The 19,297-nt window shown below is 54.1% G+C and overlaps 1 protein-coding gene across 1 annotated transcript in view; it reads left to right on the top strand.

Annotated features, from left to right (window-relative positions):
- LOC137417136 (CMP-N-acetylneuraminate-beta-galactosamide-alpha-2,3-sialyltransferase 1-like) overlaps positions 1 to 4,610 on the top strand; it is a 114,364-nt gene extending 109,754 nt beyond the window's left edge. Inside the window, exon 7 of the mRNA XM_068102917.2 lies at positions 3,916 to 4,610. Within this exon, the coding sequence (XP_067959018.2) occupies positions 3,916 to 4,098 (183 nt within the window). The 3' untranslated portion in view covers positions 4,099 to 4,610. The remainder of the gene's footprint in view (positions 1 to 3,915) is intronic.
- Positions 4,611 to 19,297: the final 14,687 nt, after the last annotated feature.

Genomic DNA, 19,297 nt, shown 5'->3' with positions numbered 1-19,297 from the left:
TCACAGACTGGGCAAACAAGTGGAACATGTCTTTCAATCCTGACAAATCTCACACTCTTACGATGTCTCTCCAAAAAGACCGACTGGACAACCCTCCCATCCACTTTCTGAATAATCCTCTCCAAGAAGTTCTGTCACTCAGGCTTTTGGGTCTCACTATCTGCCATGATCTTTCCTGGGAAAACCACATTTCAAATCTGGCCTCCAAAGCCAGTCGCCGACTGGGCATCCTCAGTCGTGCGAAGTTCTTCCTTGGCACACCTGAGCTCCTCACCACATACAAGGCTTTCATCCACAGCTCAATGGAATACTGCTCTCCCCTCTGGGCTGGTGCTCCTGCCTCACACCTAGCTCGTCTTCACACTGTTGAAACCAAAGCATTCAGAATCATTGGAATCTCCCGCAATGAAGCTAACTCCAAGGGCCTTTCACTCACTCACCGCAGGCAGGTTGGTGGTCTTTCCGTCTTCTACCGACTCCTCTCCGGCCTTGCTCCCCCAGCTCTCTCTGGGCTCTGTCCCCCAAATATTCCTACAGGTCGCACAAGATCTGCCTGTAACCCTCTTTTGGTTAAACTGCCAAAATCAAGACTCTCTGCTCACCTTCACTCCTTCATTCCTCTTTTCTCCCGCCTCTGGAACAAACTCCCTCACTCTCTTCAATCCCACTGCACCCTCCAGGTCTTTAAAACAGCTGTTCACCACCATCTCTTATCTTCCCCCATCCAAAACCTTGATCTTTTCTACCCCCGCTAATTTCACCCCAAATCCACATTTTTGAAATACCAACTTCTGTCCTGGAAGTCCTTGGTGTCCTTGTGTTTTATACTTCTCCCACCCCCCCCCCCCCACCCCCCATTCCCACGCCTCCTCCCCCCAAGCCCTCTCCCTCCCACATATCTCCCTGCTCTCAAATGTTGTGTTTGTGTGCTTCCCCATCTTGTCTTCCGCTCCCTCTTTTTATATATTTTGTTTGTCTGGTTGATTTGTTTGTGAAATAAATGTTAGCTCTTTCACGAGCCTCGATTCAGTATACAAAAAAAAAAGGAAAAAAAAAGATTGGGGGCTTTCCACACGACCATGGCATTTCTAGCGTGCATCGGCAAGTGATTTGGGGTTGCAGGTCTCCGGGAGCTGGCCATTGAGTCAAAGGTGGTAGCTCAAGGTTCAATCAATGGCGTTTATGAGTGGACATCATTACAACAGAAGCATGCGATTTCACAAGCTGATGTTCGAGGCGTTGCATCGCATGAGATGGCAAGCAATTGTCAGCACTTTGAATGAAGAGGAGACAGACTCTCGATGCGTTATTGGATCTATTGCAGAGGTCCTTCCCTTCAACATTCAGAGCTGCCATGTCTACTCCAAAGATGACCTCGGTGATTGCATCCTACAATTAGTTTGTATCCTGCAATTCTGTTAACCCTACCTTTGGATTCTGGGGTAGCTACATAGACATGGTGCAGCTTCTGCTTCTATTCTTGCGGACATCTCGTGAAGGAAAGTGGGAACTACATCTCTCCACTCCTCGATCGATGATACCCTGCATCATGGCATATGACCATGTCAATTATGCCAGATACTCACCTGTGTATTGGCTTGAGATGCACAATGTAGCTTCTAGTCATCCTACAATCGATGAAGTGTTGTTGAGTCATGTCGGTATTTCTTTTTCATATTTGTTCTGGAATACTAATAAACAACAACAACAACAACAACAACAACAACAACATGCATTTTAAGGCCATTTTCCCTGCTAGAGTGGGGGTTAGCCTTGCGGTCCCCATGACCATCTTCTCCATTTTGCCCTATTTTCTGCATCTCTCCTTGTTAACCCCCTTGCCCGCATTTCTTCTTCCACCCTTGCCCGCATCTTCGAATACTAATAAAGACGCGTGCAATGAACATGCAACCAAAAAAACATGTTTCACTACATTTCATTGCTTTTGATCTTATTACTATGAAGAAAGCGGTTGAATTTGTATTTGTGCAAAAATGTGGTATGTCTGTTGTTGGTGATGAAGTGAATGATGTCATGAAAGCATGAGATCAGTCTAAGGCAAATATAGCAGAAACTGAAATGTGGTGAGGGATACACCTTTTACTTGTATAGGATTGGTGGGGGTGATGGTTAAAACAGGTATATGAGATAATATGTGTGTGATTGCATGATCAATATATTTGAGTTAATGTTTGATGAATGAAGTGTAAGTTTGAAGACTTAATATTACACTGATGCACGTGTTTTGTAGGGAGTCAGAGGTCAGAATAGAATTGCTAGATATGACAAAATTCGTTTCGAAATGCTTGATTTGTTTACAAATAGTCTATCCCAATCACATGAAAGTTAATATTGGCAGTTTATTTTATTTTTATTTTTTTACATTGTCGATGATTTCATGGCCCTTGACAAAGATGCACTTCCGTCAAAAGCACCAAACAAGATTTTAAATATAGCGTTAAAAATAATACAAATGCGTTTGAATATATTTTTATTCATCTATCCATCCACTTATGAAATCTGTCAATCAAAAATCCGTCCCATACCTTTTTTTTGTCTGAGACAATTGTGTCTGCGGGATTGGGAGTGTTCTGCGAGTACTAATAATCTTTAGACACGCATTAAATCGGCAACGCAAACGGTTGTACGCACGTGTGTGGTGCTTATGCACAGATACACACCGTACTCAGTGCACACATATGTGTGGTGCTTATGCACAGATACACACCGTTCTCAGTGCACACACATGTGTGGTGCTTATGCACAGATACACACCGTACTCAGTGCACACACATGTGTGGTGCTTATGCACAGATACACACCGTGCTCAGTGCACACACATGCACATGTGTGGTGCTTATGCACAGATACACACCGTACTCAGGGCACACATATGTGTGCTGCTTATGCACAGATACACACCGTACTCAGTGCACACACATGTGTGGTGCTTATGCACAGATACACACCATACTCAGTGCACGCACATGTGTGGTGCTTATGCACAGATACACACCGTGCTCAGTGCACACACATGTGTGGTGCTTATGCACAGATACACACCGTACTCAGTGCACACACATGTGTGGTGCTTATGCACAGATACACACCGTGCTCAGTGCACACACATGTGTGGTGCTTATGCACAGATACACACCATACTCAGTGCACGCACATGTGTGGTGCTTATGCACAGATACACACCGTACTCAGGGCACACACATGTGTGCTGCTTATGCACAGATACACACCGTACTCGGTGCACACACATGTGTGGTGCTTATGCACAGATACACACCATACTCAGTGCACGCACATGTGTGGTGCTTATACACAGATACACACCGTACTCAGCGCACACACGTGTGTCGTGTTTCACCAAACGCCGCCAGTTTGTACATTGTGCTGTCAATGTTTCTGGCGCAGTAAGTCGTTTGTTCGTAGATTTCTCCATAATGTGCAACTTTTGTCAAAAAGAACAATTCGATTGTTATAATACTGATTTTTAGCATAATTGTAAGCTGTGTATTTTGTAGTGCCTCTTACCACGTGAACGAACCTCGAAATCTCAGCCGTTTTCGAGCGTTCGTCCCACGGCCTAACATTACTGTGTTTCCAAATCCTGGAATACCTTCTCAGAAATCAATAATAAAAATGATACTTTCAGTTACCTTTTTTGCCTTATTTATGTTTTGTCAACAACTTTCTCATTTTGCCTGCAACTACTTTGCGTATTTATTTCAAATTTTACTCTTTTCATTCTTTTCAATTATTTCAAATGTAACTCTTTGCTAATAAGAAAGTTGACTTTTCACTTTAATGTTTTACTTTCACTGAAATGTATGAAGGAAAAATGTTTTGCAATATTGATTCTTCAATCCAACTTTGCCCTTTCCATTTTGGTCTTACCTGCAGGTGGATTTGTTTGGATTTGGCCAGGACAGTCGTGGAGCGTGGGCACATTACTGGGACAACAATTACAAGGGAGAATGGAGAAAGGCGTCAGAGCACAATGGTGACAGTGAAGGGGCAATGCTTGAGAGGATGAGGGATAACGGAATTATTCGTATATTCAGGAAACAGGAGAGCAGAAGATAAAATGGTTGCCATTTCAGATGATGAATGACATGGGCCAATATGCAAAAACAGGTCCACTGAAGGAGTATGACGACTTTGTCTATTGTAAAATTTTAACTGCTACTAAATGTTAGGTATATATGTGAGGGGCATCACCAGGGTGGATGTGGCTCCAGGAAGTGGTACAATTATTTATTTATTGGCTTTGATGGATGAAAACATGAATGTCAACTACAATACAACACAGGCTGGTTTCTGTGAATTTTTTTTATTATCAAATCGAATGTTTGACCTCAGGGTTCCAAGCTGATTTATGTGACACAAATGTAAAAGCGAATGTGATCATTTATAAATATCAAACAAAATTTTTGGGTTTCAAAAATCGATGAATGATCCAACATGCTCAAGACTTCTAGGAATAATTCACTTTGGGAATAAATGTTTCGCAAAAGGTTAAAATTTCTCTTTGTCTGAATGTTTTTTTTACAATTAAAATAACCTGAAACGCTTTCTTTTCAATGACTTGCATAATTCCAAGTGGCCACTATTGTCTCCTTAACCATAATATGAAAATCTGCTCACAGCAATCCTTATGACTATATATGCACAGACGTGTGTGGTGCATATATAGTTTGTAAACCACCATAAAAAAAACCACCTTTTAGAGGCCATTTTTCCCCACAGAGCAGGGGTTGGCCTTTTTCTGGCACCGGGGTCCCCTTTTTGAAGCAATATTTTATTGGGAAAAATGGCCTCAAAAAGGTGGTTTTTTAATACACTTTTTTGAAATTCCAACTTCTTTCCTGGAAGTCCTTGCAGTGTCCAGATGTTTTATACCTCTCCCACCTCCCCCCAAGCCCTCTCCCTCCCACAGTTCTCTCGATGTCTTTGATCTCAAATGTTGTGTTTTCTGTCCATCCCCCTGTCTCCCCATCTTGTCTACCGTTCCCCTTATTTTGTGTTTTGTGTGTCGGTTTGACTTTTTGTGTGATTAATGTTAGCTCTTTCATGAGCCTCGCTCTTGTATACAAAAAAAATTAAAATTAAAATAAAGCAATGTTCTGAAATTTCAAAAAAGTGTATCTGGGGTGAAAATTAGCGGGGGTAGAAAAGATCAAGGTTTTGGATGGGGGAAGATGAGAGATGGTGGTGAACACCTGTTTTAAAGACTTGGAGGGAGGCGTGGGATTGAAGAGAATGGGGGAGTTTGTTCCAGAGGTGGGAGAAAAGGGAATGAAAGAGTGAAGGTGAGCAGAGAGCCGAGATTTTGGCAGTTTAACCATAAGAGGGTTGCTGGCAAATCTTGTGCGACCTGCAGGAATATTTGGGGGACAGCACAGAGAGAGCTGGGGGAGCAAGGCCGGAGAGGGGAGTCGGCAGAAGACAGAAAGACCACCTGCCTGCGGTGAGTGAGTGAGTGAAAGGCCCTCGGAGTTGGCTTCATCGCGGGAGATTCCAATGATTCTGAAAGCTTTGGTTTCAACAGCGTGAAGCCGAGCTAGGTGTGAGGCAGGAGCACCGGCCCAGAGGGGGGAACAGTATTCCATTGAGCTGCGGATGAAAGCCTTGTATGTGGTGAAGAGCTCAGGTGTGCCAAAGAAGGACTTCGCATGACGGTGGATGCCCAGTCGGCGACTGGCTTTGGAGGCCAGCTTGGAAATGTGGTTTTCCCAAGAAAGATCATGGCAGACAGTGAGACCCAAAAGCTTGAGCGACTGAACTTCTTGGAGAGGATTGTTGAGAAAGTAGACGGGAGGTTTGTCCAGTTGATCTTTTCGGAGAGACATAGTAAGAGTGTGAGATTCGTCAGGAATGAAAGACATGTTCCACTTGTTTGACCAGTCTGTAATTTTGTCCAGGTCTGCAGAGAGTGAGGAGGCTGCAGACTGCCGATCTGAGGGATGAGAAATGGAGCGGCAGAGAGTCGAGTCATCAGCAAAGAGATAGAGAGGATTTTCCAGAGAGTCGGAGAGATCATTGATGAAGACCAGAAATAGCACAGGGCCCAGAACACTACTTTGGGGAACTCCAGCCAGAACAGGAGGGGGAGATGAGAGAAATCCATTCAGGGTCACAAGTTGACTATGACCAGAGAGGAGGTCCGCAAGCCATGCGAGGAGATTTCCATGGATACCATAGGAGGAGAGTTTGGTGAGCAGAGCTGGGTGCCAGACCGTATCGAAGGCACGTGATATGTCAAGGGAGACAGCTCTGATTTCCTGTTTGGCATTGAGGACCTCCATCCATTTTTGAGACAGCAGAAGCAGCATGTCCAGAGGAGAATGACCTGGTCTGAATCCAAATTGATGATCGGAGATCAAGCCATTGGAGAAGAGGAAGGATTTGATATCTGAAGCAATGATGGATTCCATGACTTTGCTGATAATTGGGAGCAGGCTGATTGGTCTGTAGTTGCAAGGATCTGTTTTTGCACCTTTTTGTGTAAAGCGGTAATGTATGCTGATTTCCAAGATGCTGGCAGATGACCTTGAGCAAAATAGAGGGTGAAAAGAACAGAGAGAGAGTGAGATAGAGCGGAAGAGCAGGATTTTAGGACCGGTGGGCTGATGCCGTCTGGTCCAGTTGCAGAATCAGAGTCGAGGTTTGACAAAAAACTTCTCCACCTTGTCAGGAGAGAAGGACACAGAGTCCAGGAGCAGTTTCGTTCGACTGGGAAAGGTGGGAACAGAGAGATGGGTTTGGGACACAAGATTTTGAAGCAAACACAGAGTTGAGGCATTCGGCTTTGTCACGTGCGGTGTGAACTGTGTAGCCATTTGAGGTAAGGGAGGGGATGGAGGGGGAACAAACACCAGAAACGGATTTGACCAGACGCCACCAGGATTTGGAGGAAGGAGACAGGTTTAACAGTTCATTGTGTGTGGAGAGATAGTGCTTCCTGGCACTCCTGAAGGTAGACACACACTTGTTCTGAGCTTGGTGGAAGGAACTGAGATTGCCTTCAGTTGGATTTGCCTTCCAAGAGGCAAAGGCAAGTTGTTTCAGGGCAACTGCCTCACCACAAGACTCAGTGTACCATGGATGGGAGGAAAGGTAAGACAACTGAAGACGAGATGGGATAAATCTGTGCATGAGAGAGAGCAGTTTGCTTTGGAAGAATTACCAGGAAGAATTGATGTCAGAAGCAGTAGAGATGGGAGTCCAGTCCAGATGATTGATGGCTGCTTGCAGACCGTGCCAGTCAGCCTGAGTGAAATGCCAGACTCGTCGGCGCTGAGGAGGCTCTCTGAGAATGACCAGAGAGATGTCCACTTTAACAAGCACATGATCAGAAGAACCGATTGGAGCAGAAGAAGAGCAGCAGACATTTGCAGGGAAGTTTGTCATAACCAAGTCGAGAAGAGAAGATACTCCATTGCCTGAGATCCGGGTCAGGAAATTGACAGATTGTGTCAGTCCCAAAGAGTCGCAGAAGACATTTGCTGAGGTGCCATGGCTGGTGAGAGAGGAACCCAAACCCAGGCTACTACCGCCAAGATCTTTCTGGTCGAGCACCCTTTGCTCTTTCCATGCTTGTTAATCCCAGGTTTAAGGGCACACATGGTCCACCATCAACCCCCTTCTGGTGAAACTTCCAAAATCCAGGATCACTGCTCACCTCCACTTCTTCATTTCTCCTTTTCCCATCTGGGGATGCAACTTACACATTCTCTTCAATCTCATTATTCCATTCTGGTCTTCAAGACAGCTGGTCACCACCATCACAGATCATCCTAAATAAAAAACCATCATTCTCATTCCAAAACCATGATCTTTTCTACCCTCGTTAAACAACCTCTCCTCCACCAAGCCCTCCTCCTTCCAAATTAAAGTTTTTCCTTCCTGTGAGTTTCCTTCTATGTTCATCCTGGAATCTCCTGTGATGAAGCTCACTCCGAGGGCCTTTCACTCACTCACCGCAGGCAGGTTGGTGGTCTTTCTGTCTTCCACAGACTCCTCTCCGGCCTTGCTCCCCCAGCTCTCTCTGGGCTCTGTCCCCCAAATATTCCGACAGTTCGCACACGATCTGCCAGCAACCCTCTTATGGTTAAACTGCCAAAATCTAGGCTCTTTGCTCACCTTCACTCTTTCATTCACCTTTTCTCCCACCTCTGGAATAGGTTCCCCCACTCCCTTCAATCCCACTCCTCCCTCCAGGTCTTTAAAACAGCTGTTCACCACCATCTCTTATCTTCCCCCATCCAAAACCTTGATCTTTTCTACCCCCTGCTAATTCACCCCAGATACACTTTTTTTGAAATTCCAACTTCTTTCCTGGAAGTCCTTGCAGTGTCCATATGTTTTATACCTCTCCCACCTCCCCCAAGCCCTCTCCTTCCCACAGATCTCCCGATGTCCCTGCTCTCAAACGTTGTGTTTGTGTCCTTCCCCCTCTCTCCATATCTTGTCTTCTGCTCCCCTTATTTTGTGTTTTATGTGTCGGTTTGACTTTTTGTGTGATTAATGTCAGCTCTTTCACGAGCCTCGATCTTGTGTACAAAAAAAAAAAAAATCCTGTGCACCCCATGCGTCCTTTCCTTACCGACATTCCTCCTCACACGCATTATTTGTCGAAGTCTCCCTCTGTTTTGTCCTCCAACTCCTCTGTTGGTGTCCTCCCAAACCTCCCAAACCTCCCTCTCTCTACTGTTCCTTTTATCCTGTTGTTTCTTCATCCATTCAGTGTTCTTACTCTTCTATGAGCCTTGACTCTATATACGACTCTATATACAAAATAAATTAATAATAAAAATCCACCTGCGAGGTGAAGGATAGGTTGCTATTGGTGTTTTCAGATTCATTGCAGTTTCTCAGATAAGAGCATGGAAAAACAATGCTGGGAAGGCAATGGCAAGCCATGTCCCAGTATAACCAATTAACCATAGTCAAAAAACTGTCTCGGCAGCACCCACACACTGTAAATGGCATTGCAGGCTAGAAAGCAGTTTTTCCTGCTTACAAATGCTTCATTTATCATTGACATCTTGATAGCGTGGGGCTCCACGTCGAAGCCTGCATTTTCTACATCGCGGTTGTTTTGAAAAGGGTCATATAGAAGCGTAAGGACACGCTCGTATGGGTGTGCCTCTTTCAAAACAGTGATGGGATTTGTCAAGATTATTGCACTTTGTCAAATATTTGCCAACGCTTGATTTGTTGATCTGACAAAACACCAAGGAAAGGAAAGCAAATACATTTTTGATGCTCATGCCGACCGCCCTGTTCTTGTACTTTGTCATCGCCTCATTCTTGGACATGAATCATCTATAATCGGAGAATGTATGGAGGTCTGATTTTAAGGATATCGAACCTGATTTATTGACATCGGATTCCAATATGAAAGAGAGATTTTCACGGATTTATTTAATTGGCTCCGATTCACATAAAAACTTTCTGCAGGAGAGTCGCGCACAGTACGTTCGAATTCACCCCGGGTGGTTCCTCTGGTTCGGAACAGCATGGATTTGGAGCTGGAAGTCCCCAAACAAAACAAATCATGGGAGATTCCCATTTGCACCAAGGAACTCCAAGTTTGAGTCAAACAACGATTGTTCAAACCCCCAATAGTTCAGATTTCCATCAAACAGAGCAGCAGATGTTCAATGATTTTGATTTGGTCCAGGATGTTCTGCGGGCCTTCACCAGTTTTTCCAATATCACTTTGGGGCCCTCCCCAGATTCCATACAGAAGTCCTGCAAACTATACCAAGACAAGTTCCCCTGGTTCGTAAAGCGTATTTCTAAAATGGTGATCACGCGAAGTCCGGTTTGCTTGCACATGACGATCAACTACCCTTCGTGTCCATGAATGGTGTCAAACCCCACCTGTCAGCACCCTCCCAAGAGTCATCTCCTACATACTCGTGTCCTCCCAAAACACACCCCTTCTCTATGTCCCCCCTCTTCAGCATCCCTCTACCTCCTGTCCCCATTTCTGTTTCCCCTTCACATATCTCAAACCATCAGTTCAGATTCAGACCCAGTCACTCTACCCTGAGTGTGCTGCTTCTGCTCTTCCACCAATGGATGGAACCCTCAATCTCAAGAGATGAGATCAGAGCCGTCCATATCTATACATTGAAGGAGCTGGGGCTCCCACGTCGATCGGAAGAATGGACGCGACAAAAAGCTGGAATTCATCCGAGTTGCTTTAATCAAACCAAACACTCAGGCACTCTGAAAAGCCCGTTTATCGGGCAGCAATATATATACATATTATCCCGGAGCGTTTGCCCAGGAAAGGCGAGAGGGGGCGTGGCCCAGCGTCCTGGCTGAGGCCTGGCAAGTTGAGGGCGAGCCTGCCCGGGCATGCCCGGGCGTCCCAACCGAGGCCTGACAAGTTGAGCGCGGGCCTGCCCGGGCGTCCTGGACGAGCCCGGCATGGTGATCGCTCCGCGTCCTTGATAGGTGCAAGGCGATTGTGAAAACCCAGCGGTAGCCGCTACACACGTCCCCCCAGAATCGACTTGCACCGGCAGGGTCAATTTGAGGGGGGTCCTGATGACCCGGCCGAAGCGACCCCTGGCGGGTCGTGGGAGGGGGTCCGGTGTGGTGGTGGGCGGTCGAGTGGGGGGCACCGTGGACGGGGGGCGGCCTCGCCACGGCGGAAGGGCCACCCGTGGTGGGTGGTCGACGTCCACGTGCGCCGGCTTGAGGCGGTGCACCGCAATCCTGTCCGACCTGCCGCCGATGTCGATGACGAACGACTTGTCGTCCCGTCGCAGCACCCGGAAGGGCCCGTCGTACGGCGGCCGGAGTGGCCCCCGATGTGCGTCATGACGCACAAAAACATACTCCGCTGTGCGAAGTGCTGGGGGGGACGTAGGACTGGGGGTCACCGTGGTGGGATGTTGGCACGGGGGCAAACCGTCGGGCGGCCTCCTGGAGGTCCGAGCGCTGGTGAGCTGCGGACCAGGGACTGGTAGCGTCGGGCACGAATTCGCCCGGGACGCGTAGCGCCTGGCCATAGACAAGCTCGGCGGTGGATGCCTGGAGGTCCTCCTTGGGGGCCGTGCGGAGGCCCAAAAGGACCCACGGCAGCCGGTCGGCCCAACCGCCGTCTTGAAGGCCGGCCATGAGCGCGGCCTTCATGGAGCGGTGGAATCGCTCGCACAACCCGTTTGCTTGGGGGTGGTAGGCCGTAGTACGGTGGAGCTTGACCCCCAGGTTGCGGGCGACCGCGCCCCACAGCTCGGAGGTGAACTGTGGTCCGCGGTCTGACGAGATGTCCGCCGGTACGCCGAAGCGGGCGACCCAGGTGGCGATGAAAGCCTGCGCCACGTCGGCGGTGGTGGTGGAGACGAGGGGAATGGCCTCCGGCCACCTGGTGGTCCTGTCCACCATGGTGAGCAGGTGTGTGAACCCCCGTGACGGGGGGAGGGGGCCCACCAGATCCACGTTGACGTGGTCGAAACGTCGTTCGGGCACGGTGAAAGGTGCCAGCGGGGCCTGGGTGTGTCGGTGGACCTTGGCCCGTTGGCAGGCCGTGCAGGTGCTGGTCCAATCGCGGACGTCCCGACGAAGGCCGTGCCAGACGAATCGCGCCGACACCAGCTTCTGGGAAGCTTTCCGGCCCGGGTGGGAAAGGCCGTGGAGGGAGGCGAAGATGCGGCGTTGCCGGGTGACGGGCACGATGGGGCGAGGCTCACCTTGGGAGACGTCGCAGAGCAGGACAGTGTCCGCGAAGGGGATGTCGGCCAGGCGGAGGCCCGTGTCCGCCGCCCGGAGGGCTTGCACCGTGGTGTCGGCGGTTTGGGCCACCGCCATAAGCGCAAAGTCCACGCCCAGGTGGACCGCGTTCACGCTGGCCCGGGAAAGACAGTCGGCCACGGCGTTGTTTTTGCCGGCGACGTGCCGGATGTCCATGGTAAACTCCGACACGGCGGAGAGGTGGCGCTGTTGGCGGGCCGACCACGGCTCCGTGACCTTGGCCATGGCGTAAACCAACGGCTTGTGGTCGACGAACGCCGTGAAAGGTCGGCCCTCCAGGAGGTGGCGGAAATGGCGGATGGCCAGGTGTAGACCGAGGAGCTCCCGGTCAAACGTGCTGTATTTGAGCTCGTTCGGCCGGAGCTGCCGGCTGAAAAAAGCGAGTGGCTGCCAAACCCCGTTCACCCATTGCTCATGTACGGCGCCCACCGCGTAGTCGGAGGCATCCGTGGTGAGGGCGATGGGAGCGTTGAGCACCGGGTGAGCGAGCAGTGTTGCATCGGCGAGGGCCCGCTTTGAGCTTTGGAAGGCCGCATCCATTGCTGCGGACCAGGCGATGTCGTGCTTGGCCGGCTTGCCCCGGAGGGCTTCGTAGAGGGGCCGCATGAGTTGAGCAGCGCGGGGCACGAAGCGGTGATAAAAATTCACCATTCCCAGGAATTCCTGCAGGGCCTTTATGGTGCGGGGACGCGGGAACGTGGTGATGGCCTCGACCTTGGTTGGCAGCGGCACGGCCCCGTTCTTGGTGATGTGGTGGCCCAAAAAATAAACGGCCGAAGTGGCATTTGGCCGGGTTGACGATGAGGCCGTGCTCGCTGAGGCGCCCGAACAGTGTTCGGAGGTGGAGGAGGTGCTCGGCCCGGGACGTGCTGGCGACGAGGATGTCGTCCAGGTAAACGAAAAGGAACGGCAGGTCACGCAGCACGCCGTCCATCAAGCGCTGGAACGCCTGAGCCGCGTTCTTGAGACCAAACGGCATCCGCAAGAATTCGAATAAGCCGAACGGCGTGATGACTGCCGTTTTAGGGACGTCAGCCGCCCTGACAGGTACCTGGTGATATCCCCGTATGAGATCAATTTTCGAAAAAATGACCCGTCCCGCCAGACGGGCGGAGAAGTCTTGGATATGCGGGATCGGGTGCCTGTCGGGGGTGGTAGCGTCATTGAGACGGCGGTAGTCGCCACACGGGTGCCATCCACCCCCCGGCTTTGGCACGATGTGCAGTGGCGAGGCCCACGCGCTATCGGAGCGCCGCACGATGCCGAGGTGCTCCAACGCGACGAATTCGGCCTTCGCCACGGCAAGCTTGGCTGGGTCGAGGCGGCGGGCCCTGGCGTAGACCGGCGGGCCCGTGGTTGTTATGTGGTGCTCGATCCCATGCCGTACTGCGACGGCCGAAAACGTCTGCCGCGTGAGGGCCGGGAACTCCGTGAGCAGGCGAGCAAACTCGTTCGCCGCCGGGACGGCGCATGCCAGCTCGGTCGGCGCGGAGCTGCTCAATGTGCATACCAGGGAGCTGAAGGTTTCGGCGTTGATTAAACAACGCCGTTGGACGTCCACCAGCAGACCGTGTGCGCAGAGGAAGTCGGCGCCTAGCAGAGCCATGGGCACGTTTGCAGTTACAAACGTCCAAGCAAAGCGTTGGCCGCCGAAGCAGAGGGTGACGTTGCGCGGGCCGAAGGTGCGGATGATCGATCCGTTGGCCGCAACCAAGGAGGGGCCGCAAACCGCGGATTGCCTGTCCTGGTCAGAGGCGGGTATGACGCTCAGTTGGGCGCCGGTGTCGCACAGGAAGCGCCGTCCGGACGCTTTATCCGTGATGAACAGTAAGTTGCCTGTGTGGCCGGTGCTCATGGCTGGTAATGAACGCCGGCCCGGCCGTTTCCCGGCCTGCCGAAGGTGCATGTGGGTCGGCATGTCCGGGCCTTCTGTCCGAACCTGGCATGATAGTAACACCACGCTTGGTCAGGTGGAGGCCCCGGTCGTCGTGCTGGAGGTGGTCGGCTCGGTGTAGCGGCCGCCAATTGCGTCGGCAGTTCGGTCGTCGACCGTGCCGGGTGCTCGGGCGCCATGGGTGTTGCGTCGGACGGCGGTGGGTCCCATGTCGCCGCTGCGATGCGCTGTCCTGCGGCGGAGATCTTGTCGGCTTCTCTGGCAAGGGCCCGGGGATCTGTGATCGTCGTGCTTGCCAGGGCGAGGCGTACCGGGTTAGGCAGCTGATGGAGGAACAGCTCCCGGAACAGGAATGCCGGAGAGTGCTCGCCGAGCAGTGAAAGCATGTAGTCCATTCGCTCGGAAGGGCGCGTGTCGCCGAGCTCGGGCAGGTCGAGCAGGCGCCGTGCGCGTTCCGCCGATGGGAGGGCGAAAGCGTCGAGGAGAAGCTTCTTAATCGCGCCGTATTTGTCAGCGGCTGGCGGGCTCTCGAGGAGGCTCAGGGCGCGGGCCGCGGTGGCCGAACCGAGCGCTGCTACCACATGGTGGAAGTGGGTGTCGTCGACCGTGATGCCTCGCAGGGCGAACAGGGAATCCGCCTGTGCAAACCAAACCGCCGCGTGAGCCTCCCAGAAGGTAGGCAGTTTAAGGGTGACTGCCGTGTCCATGTCGGTAGGTCACCAATGAAGGAGCTGGGGCTCCCACGTCGATCGGAAGAATGGACGCGACAAAAAGCTGGAATTCATCCGAGTTGCTTTAATCAAACCAAACACTCAGGCACTCTGAAAAGCCCATTTATCGGGCAGCAATATATATACATATTATCCCGGAGCGTTTGCCCAGGAAAGGCGAGAGGGGGCGTGGCCCAGCGTCCCGACCGAGGCCTGGCAAGTTGAGCGCGGGCCTGCCCGGGCGTCCTGGACGAGCCCGGCATGGTGATCACTCCGCGTCCTTGATAGGTGCAAGGCGATTGTGAAAACCCAGCGGTAGCCGCTACACACGTCCCCCCAGAATCGACTTGCACCGGCAGGGTCAATTTGAGGGGGGTCCTGATGACCCGGCCGAAGCGACCCCTGGCGGGTCGTGGGAGGGGGTCCGGTGTGGTGGTGGGCGGTCGAGTGGGGGGCACCGTGGACGGGGGGCGGCCTCGCCGCGGCGGAAGGGCCACCCGTGGTGGGTGGTCGACGTCTACGTGCGCCGGCTTGAGGCGGTCCACCGCAATCCGGTCCGACCTGCCGCCGATGTCGATGATGAACGACTTGTCGTCCCGTCGCAGCACCCGGAAGGGCCCGTCGTACGGCGGCCGGAGTGGCCCCCGATGTGCGTCGTGACGCACAAAAACATACTCCGCTGTGCGAAGTGCTGGGGGGACGTAGGACTGGGGGTCACCGTGGTGGGATGTTGGCACGGGGGCAAACCGTCGGGCGGCCTCCTGGAGGTCCGAGCGCTGGTGAGCTGCGGACCAGGGACTGGTAGCGTCGGGCACGAATTCGCCGGGGACGCGTAGCGCCTGGCCATAGACAAGCTCGGCGGTAGATGCCTGGAGGTCCTCCTTGGGGGCCATGCGGAGGCCCAAAAGGACCCACGGCAGCCGGTCGGCCCAACCGCCGTCTTGAAGGCCGGCCATGAGCGCGGCCTTCATGGAGCGGTGGAATCGCTCGCACAACCCGTTTGCTTGGGGGTGGTAGGCCGTAGTAAGGTGGAGCTTGACCCCCAGGTTGCGGGCAACCGTGCCCCACAGCTCGGAGGTGAACTGTGGTCCGCGGTCTGACGAGATGTCCGCCAGTGCGCCGAAGCGGGCGACCCAGGTGGCGATGAAAGCCTGCGCCACGTCGGCGGTGGTGGTGGAGACGAGGGGAACGGCCTCCGGCCACCTGGTGGTCCTGTCCACCATGGTGAGCAGGTGTGTGAACCCCCGTGACGGAGGGAGGGGGCCCACCAGATCCACGTTGACGTGGTCGAAACGTCGTTCGGGCACGGTGAAAGGTGCCAGCGGGGCCTGGGTGTGTCGGTGAACCTTGGCCCGTTGGCAGGCCGTGCAGGTGCTGGTCCAATCGCGGACGTCCCGACGAAGGCCGTGCCAGACGAATCGCGCCGACACCAGCTTCTGGGAAGCTTTCCGGCCCGGGTGGGAAAGGCTGTGGAGGGAGGCGAAGATGCGGCGTTGCCAGGTGACGGGCACGATGGGGCGAGGCTGGCCTTGGGAGACGTCGCAGAGCAGGACAGTGTCCGCGAAGGGGATGTCGGCCAGGCGGAGGCCCGTGTCCGCCGCCCGGAGGGCTTGCACCGTGGTGTCGGTGGTTTGGTCCGCCGCCATAAGCGCAAAGTCCACGCCCAGGTGGACCGCGTTCGTGCTGGCCCGGGAAAGACAGTCGGCCACGGCGTTTTTTTTGCCGGCGACGTGCCGGATGTCCGTGGTAAACTCCGACACGGCGGAGAGGTGGCGCTGTTGGCGGGCCGACCACGGCTCCGTGACCTTGGCCATGGCGTAAACCAACGGCTTGTGGTCGACGAACGCCGTGAAAGGTCGGCCCTCCAGGAGGTGGCGGAAATGGCGGATGGCCAGGTGTAGACCGAGGAGCTCCTGGTCAAACGTGCTGTATTTGAGCTCGTTCGGCCGGAGCTGCCGGCTGAAAAAAGCGAGTGGCTGCCAAACCCCGTTCACCCATTGCTCATGTACGGCGCCCACCGCGTAGTCGGAGGCATCCGTGGTGAGGGCGATGGGAGCGTTGAGCACCGGGTGAGCGAGCAGTGTTGCGTCGGCGAGGGCCCGCTTTGAGCTTTGGAAGGCCGCATCCATTGCTGCGGACCAGGCGATGTCGTGCTTGGCCGGCTTGCCCCGGAGGGCTTCGTAGAGGGGCCGCATGAGTTGAGCAGTGCGGGGCACGAAACAGTGATAAAAATTCACCATTCCCAGGAATTCCTGCAGGGCCTTTATGGTGCGGGGACGCGGGAACGTGGTGATCGCCTCGACCTTGGTTGGCAGTGGCACGGCCCCGTTCTTGGTGATGTGGTGGCCCAAAAAATCAACGGCCGTCGTGCCGAAGTGGCATTTGGCCGGGTTGACGATGAGGCCGTGCTCGCTGAGGCGCCCGAACAGTGTTCGGAGGTGGAGGAGGTGCTCGGCCCAGGACGTGCTGGCGACGAGGATGTCGTCCAGGTAAACGAAAAGGAACGGCATCTCACGCAGCACGCCGTCCATCAAGCGCTGGAACGCCTGAGCCGCGTTCTTGAGACCAAACGGCATCCGCAAGAATTCGAATAAGCCGAACGGCGTGATGACTGCCGTTTTAGGGACGTCGGCCGCCCTGACAGGTACCTGGTGATATCCCCGTATGAGATCAATTTTCGAAAAAATGACCCGTCCCGCCAGACGGGCGGAGAAGTCTTGGATATGCGGGATCGGGTGCCTGTCGGGGGTGGTAGCGTCATTGAGACGGCGGTAGTCGCCACACGGGCGCCATCCACCCCCCGGCTTTGGCACGATGTGCAGTGGCGAGGCCCACGCGCTATCGGAGCGCCGCACGATGCCGAGGTGCTCCAACGCGTCGAATTCGGCCTTCGCCACGGCGAGCTTGGCTGGGTCGAGGCGGCGGGCCCTGGCGTAGACCGGCGGGCCCGTGGTTGGTATGTGGTGCTCGATCCCATGCCGTACTGCGACGGCCGAAAACGTCGGCCGCGTGAGGGCCGGGAACTCCGTGAGCAGGCGAGCAAACTCGTTCGCCGCCGGGACGGCGCATGCCAGCTCGGTCGGCGCGGAGCTGCTCAATGTGCATACCAGGGAGCTGAAGGTTTCGGCGTTGATTAAACGACGCCGTTGGACGTCCACCAGCAGTCCGTGTGCGCAGAGGAAGTCGGCGCCTAGCAGAGCCATGGGCATGTTTGCGGTTACAAACGTCCAAGCAAAGCGTTGGCCGCCGAAGCAGAGGGTGACGTTGCGCGGGCCGAAGGTGCGGATGGTCGATCCGTTGGCCGCAACCAAGGAGGGGCCGCAAACCGCGGATTGCCTGTCCTGGTCAGAGGCGGGTATGACGCTCAGTTGGGCGCCGGTGTCGCACAGGAAGCGCCGTCCGGACGCTTTATCCGTGATGAACAGTAAGTTGCCCGTGTGGCCGGCGCTCATGGCTGGTAATGAACGCCGGCCCGGCCGTTTCCTGGCCTGCCGAAGGTGCACGGGGGTCGGCATGTCCGGGCCTTCTGTCCGAACCTGGCATGATAGTAACACCATGCTTGGTCAGGTGGAGGCCCCGGTCGTCGTGCTGGAGGTGGTCGGCTCGGTGTAGCGGCCGCCAATTGCGTCGGCAGTTCGGTCGTCGACCGTGCCGGGTGCTCGGGCGCCATGGGTGTTGCGTCGGACGGCGGTGGGTCCCATGTCGCCGTTGCGATGCGCTGTCCTGCGGCGGAGATCTTGTCGGCTTCTCTGGCAAGGGCCCGGGGATCTGTGATCGTCGTGCTTGCCAGGGCGAGGCGTACCGGGTTAGGCAGCTGACGGAGGAACAGCTCCCGGAACAGGAATGCCGGAGAGTGCTCGCCGAGCAGTGAAAGCATGTAGTCCATTCGCTCGGAAGGGCGCGTGTCGCCGAGCTCGGGCAGGTCAAGCAGGCGCCGTGCGCGTTCCGCCAATGGGAGGGCGAAAGCGTCGAGGAGAAGCTTCTTAATCACGCCGTATTTGTCAGCGGCTGGCGGGCTCTCGAGGAGGCTCAGGGCACGGGCCGCGGTGGCCGAACCGAGCGCTGCTACCACATGGTGGAAGCGGGTGTCGTCGGCCGTGATGCCTCGCAGGGCGAACAGGGAATCCGCCTGTGTGAACCAAACCGCTGCGTGAGCCTCCCAGAAGGTAGGCAGTTTAAGGGCGACTGCCGTGTCCATGTCGGTAGGTCACCAATGAAGGAGCTGGGGCTCCCACGTTGATCGGAACAATGGACGCGACAAAAAGCTGGAATTCATCCGAGTTGCTTTAATCAAACCAAACACTCAGGCACTCTGAAAAGCCCGTTTATCGGGCAGCAATATATATACATATTATCCCGGAGCGTTTGCCCAGGAAAGGCGAGAGGGGGCGTGGCCCAGCGTCCTGGCTGCGGCCTGGCAAGTTGAGGGCGAGCCTGCCCGGGCATGCCCGGGCGTCCCGACCGAGGCCTGGCAAGTTGAGCGCGGGCCTGCCCGGGCGTCCTGGACGAGCCCGGCATGGTGATCGCTCCGCATCCTTGATAGGTGCAAGGCGATTGTGAAAACCCAGCGGTAGCCGCTACAACATATCTCAAGCATTTTGTACCCTCTGGCATCCCGCCTTACTCTCCAAACTCTCTTCCTGTGGTATCCAAGGTCGCCTCCACACATGGCTTCCTGACTTCCTCCACTCATAGACACACACTTGTTCCGAGCTTGGTGGAAGGAACTGAGATTGCCTTCAGTTTGATTTGCCTTCCAAGAGGCAAAGGCAAGTTGTTTCAGGGCAACTGCCTCACCACAAGACTCAGTGTACCATGGACGGGAGGAAGGGTAAGACAACTGAAGACGAGATGGGATAAATCTGTGCATGAGAGAGAGCAGTTTGCTTTGGAAGAATTCCCAGGA

The sequence above is a fragment of the Myxine glutinosa genome, chromosome 3 (genome assembly GCF_964187855.1).
Source record: "Myxine glutinosa chromosome 3, kmMyxGlut1.1, whole genome shotgun sequence".
Lineage (NCBI taxonomy): Eukaryota > Metazoa > Chordata > Myxini > Myxiniformes > Myxinidae > Myxine > Myxine glutinosa.
This window is presented reverse-complemented; position numbering and strand designations above follow the sequence as displayed.